Below are 4,343 nucleotides of genomic sequence, written 5' to 3'. Positions count from 1 at the left end.
ACTGCCCGTAGCCCGAAGGTGGGTCTTATGTCAGCTGGGGGGCCCGGCACGCGCGCCACTAGCGCAGCGCCGTCGGCGTCGTCGTCGGCGACGCCGTCGTCGTCCGTGTCGCCGTCGTGCTCTGTGGGCTCGTCGGCGCGCTTGGCCACGCTGCCGGCGCGCGTCCGCACCATGACGCGGCGCGACTAGCGCGCGGCGCTAGCGTCCGGCCCCCGGCGCGGGCAGCGATCGAGCGCTCGAGACGCTCGACGGCCCCGCCGCGCGACGCTACGGACCGCTGCGCGGGTGTCCTCTTGCAGCGGCGCGTCGCACGTCGGCGTCGAGCGCCGCCTCTGGAAGGGCAGCCGCTGGAACTCGCTGCACGTCGCCGACGTCACGCCGCTCGCCGCGAGACTCGCGGAGCGCCCTCGACAACCCCTTCGAAGGGCGCTGCAACGCTGCAGGACACGGCGCAGACACGGGAACCCACCCGGCGCTCACACGCACCAGGTAGCCACCATAGTCCACCGGCCGCTAGCAGTAAGCTTGAGCGTCCTCGGCACGCAACGCATTCTGGCCGCGCCTAACCCGCCGACGCGCCTACCTTGGGCGGGCGCGGGCATTGGGGGGCCCACTAAAGCCGCACCGGCCCCCATATAATCGACCTCTAGAGGCTCACGCGGTTGTCGCCGCCGCCGTCCGTCGCCGTCGACGTCGAGGACTCGGGGCTGAAGGCGGCGTCGACGAGGAGGGGCTCCTCGAGGGAGGTGGCCCGCGCCGCCGGCCGGTCCGACGCGACGAAGGCCAGGAGGCAGGGCGCGAGGACCGCGAAGAGGCCCGCGAAGGTCGCGGACGCGGAGAAGAAGCCGCTCCGGCACTTGGACCGCCGCGCGAGGTCGCAGCCGGGCTCGGCCCACTGGCGGCCGGCGTCGACGAGCCAGCCGCCGAGGAGCGGCCCCGCGACCTGCCCCGCGGCGCCCGCGGCCTGGAAGACCGCCGCGAGCGCGTCGTCCGCGGCCGCGCCGAGCGGGCGCCCGCCGCCGAGCGCGCGCTTCGCGAGGGGCAGCGGGCACTGGTAGACGAGCGCGACGGCGACGCCGCAGCCGAGGCTCCAGGCGCCGAGGCACGCGTAGTCGTAGGCCCGCGCCGCGGCGTCGGGCGCGCGCGCCGCGGCGGCCAGCGGCACCGGGCCCCAGACCAGGGACGCGAGGGCCCAGGCCGCGCAGCCGGCGACGAGCGGGTCCCGCGCGCCGAAGCGGCGGACGACGCCGCCGGCGAAGGGCGAGATGGCCGCGTAGATCGCCGACGGCGCGAGGTAGACCTGGGCGGGAAAAGAGTGCGAACTTCCCGACTTCGAGGCTCCTCTCTCGGTCGTTTCCCACTCGTTTCGGCTCATGTTTCGACGGGCGATCATCGCTCGGAGCGCCCTCGACGCGTGGATGCTATTTCCGGAACGCGCGCGCGCGGAACACTCATATCGAAGCGAACTTGAAGCACTCCTTTCCCGCCCCGAGGGAGACGAGGCCCGTCTCGAGCGCGCCGAAGCCCAGCGTCGCCCGCGCATGGGGCGCGAGGGCCGCGTCGTAGAAGGACAGCGACGCGTTCGAGAGGCCGAAGCAGGCCGCGGCCCAGCCCACGGCCGCGCGCCCCGACGACGGCGTCGGCCCCCCGGACGCCGCGGCGGCTTCCGCGGTGTCCGCGGCGTCCGCGGCGGCGGCGTCCGCGAGGAGCCGCGGCGCGACGAGCAGCACGGCCGCGTGCGCCGCGGCGAGCACGAAGAAGACGTTCGCGAAGCCGCAGAACTCGTAGAGCAACCCGCCGAGGAACGGCGCGACCATGTAGGAGCCGCCGGCGACGGCCTCGAGGACGCCCGTGTCCTCGGCGACGTCGCGCGAGTGCGTGAGCAGGAGGCCCATGGCGGGCACGTCGACGAGCGCGCACGCGGCGCCCTGGAGGCTCCGCCAGCCGATCCACGCCGGGACGGTCGACGACCGCGCGAAGCCCGCGAGGCCGACGATCGTGAGGACGAGACCGAGGTAGATGGCGCGGCACCGCGACCGCAGGAGCTTCGAGAGCGCGGGGACGGCCGGGGACGCGACCGCCGTCGCCAGCGGGAAGACCGCGAAGACGCAGCCGACGGCGAGCGCCGAGCCGCCGCGCGCCTTCGCGGCGACGCGCGGGAAGAAAGGCATGAGGCCCGCGGCGACGGTGCACTCCATGGCCCAGAGCACGCAGGACGCGGCGAGCACGCTCCGGTTCGCGGCGCTGCGCTTCGCAGGGGCGGGCTCGGCCTGGAGGTCGCCATGCAGAGGGCTGTCCATGAGAGTCTCCTCCGCGGAGCTGTCCGTGACCCTTGCTTTTGTGGCTCCGCAGCAGCACCGTCGACCTTGCCGCAGTCAAACGGCGATGTTGGCGGCGTCGCACGTCGCTACCGGTCCTACGTCACGGCGCGACGGGCCAGCATGCCATCGTCGAGGGGCAGCATCGTCGACCCTTCTCAGATTCCAAGTTGCAAAGGTGCAGCCTCGGTGAAGCACTCGAGGTGTGGTGAGAGTGGCCTGAGCGTGCGGTCGCGGCGAGACGCGCAGCAGCGCCCGCGCGTGGTGTGGTGAGAGTGGCCTGAGTGTGCTTCGGTCGCGGCGAGACGCGCAGCAGCGCCCGCGCGTGCGCCGCCGCCGACCCCACCGCGTCCCGCGGCGCCATGTCGTTCCGCGGCCAGGGCCTCTACGGCAATGCGACCATGGAGCCCGTGGAGTTCTGCGGCGGCGCGAAGCCGCCGGCGTCGTCGAAGCCCAGCGGGTCGTCCAAGGGGGGCAAATCCTCGAAACCCGGCTGGCAGGAGGCCCAGGAGCAGTTCGAGAAGATGATCAACGGCGCCGACGACGACCGGCCCTTCGTGCCCAAGGACGAGGGCCCCAAGGTCCCCGACAAGGTCGACTACGAGGTCCGCGGCGCGAAGATGGACGACGCGCGCAAGGAGCACGACGAGCTCCGCGATTCGCGGAAGAAGCTCGCCGACGACGCCCTGCGCGCGAAGCGCTACGGCGACGCCGCGGAGCTCTACGACTTCGCGCTCGACGTCGCGCCGAACGACTCCGTGCTGCTGAGCAACAAGTCCGCCGCGCTCCTGCTCCACGGCGATGCGGCGGGCGCGCTCGCGGCCGCGGACGCGTCGATCGCCGCGAACCGGAAGTGGGCCAAGGCCCGGGGCCGGCGCGTCGCGGCGCTGCACGCGCTCAAGCGCTACGACGAGGCCGTGACTTCGGCGGAGCAGGCGCTCTTCGACTTCCCGACGGACGAGGGCGGCGCGATCGCCGCGGCCCGGGACCGCGCCGCGGCCGCGCGGGCGACGGACCCGGACGCCGTCGCCGGCCCGGCGCCGGAGAAGGTCAAGAAGAAGAAGAAGAAGAAGGTGTCCGATAAGTGCAACGTGCTCCTCACGTACAACGAGCCCAAGAACGCCGCGCGCCGGTCGACGTTGAAGCTCGGCCTCAAGCGGAGCTGGCTGGCCAAGGACGTCGGCGCCCTCGTGAAGACCTTCGTGGACCACTACAACGGCGGCCGGCCCTTCGACGAGCATTTGGCGGTCGCGGAGCTCCGCGTCGAGGGCGCGGGCGGCGACCACGTGCCGACGTCCATGGCCCTCGAGGACGTCGTCTCCGAGGGCACGGAGCTCTTCGTCAAGCGCTGGAAGGCCGCGGACCCGGCCGCGGACCCCGACGCCTACGCGGCGAAGCCGGCCGCGCCGAAGCCGAAGCCGCGCGCGGCGAAGCCGGCGCCGAAGCCGCGCGAGGCGCGGCCGGCGGAGGACGACGCCGTGACCTACGCCCGCGACGCGGAGGACCTGCGCGCCGCCGGCGCGGCGCTCGCCGCCGACGGCAACGACTTCGCGGCCGCGGAGAAGTACGAGGCCGCCGCGGGGAAAGAGCCGTCGCCGGCGGGCAAGGCCGCGCTCCTCGCGGCCGCGTCGTCGTGCCTCGCGCGCCTCGGCCGGGGGTCGCGCGCCGTCGACGCCGCGGTCTACGGCCTCAAGCTCTGCCCGTCGTCCTTCGTCTGCAGAGTCGCGGACAGGGCAGCAAAAGAGAGCGACATTCCCCAACTTCAAAGGCTCCGATCTCGGCCGTTTTCCACTCGTTTCGGCTGATTTTTGGACGAGCGATCATCCCTCGGAGCGGTCTCGAAGCGTGGATGCTTTTCCCGGAACGCGCGCGCGCGGAACACTCACGTTGAAGCGACGTTGAATCACGCTTGTGCTGCCCAGGTCGCGGAGGCGGACGCGTTCCTCGCCGTCGGCGACTTCGAGGCGGCCCTGAAAAAGTTCGAGCAACTGAAGGCGCGGCTGCCCGAGGACCACGCGGCGACCA

At 73.2% G+C, this 4,343-nt stretch overlaps 2 protein-coding genes across 2 annotated transcripts in view; one reads left to right on the top strand and one right to left on the bottom strand.

The window, feature by feature from the left end:
• Nucleotides 1-646: 646 nt before the first annotated feature.
• On the bottom strand, nt 647-1,375 carry AURANDRAFT_63758 (hypothetical protein; the record flags this gene model as incomplete). Its single annotated transcript, XM_009038233.1, has 1 exon — nt 647-1,375. The coding sequence occupies one exon, from the start codon at nt 1,373-1,375 to the stop codon at nt 647-649; it is 729 nt and encodes a 242-aa protein (XP_009036481.1).
• Nucleotides 1,376-2,680: 1,305 nt separating this feature from the next.
• Nucleotides 2,681-4,343, top strand: part of AURANDRAFT_63757 (hypothetical protein) — a gene marked incomplete at both ends in the record, with an annotated part of 2,803 nt that continues 1,140 nt past the window's right edge. The window contains 2 exons of the mRNA XM_009038583.1: nt 2,681-4,039; nt 4,241-4,267. Of these exons, the coding sequence (XP_009036831.1) occupies nt 2,681-4,039; nt 4,241-4,267 (1,386 nt within the window). The remainder of the gene's footprint in view (nt 4,040-4,240; nt 4,268-4,343) is intronic.

This window comes from Aureococcus anophagefferens (genome assembly GCF_000186865.1).
Source record: "Aureococcus anophagefferens unplaced genomic scaffold AURANscaffold_8, whole genome shotgun sequence".
Classification (NCBI taxonomy): Eukaryota; class Pelagophyceae; order Pelagomonadales; family Pelagomonadaceae; genus Aureococcus; species Aureococcus anophagefferens.
Note: the sequence above shows the minus strand (reverse complement) of the source record. Positions and strands in the feature narration are given on the sequence as shown.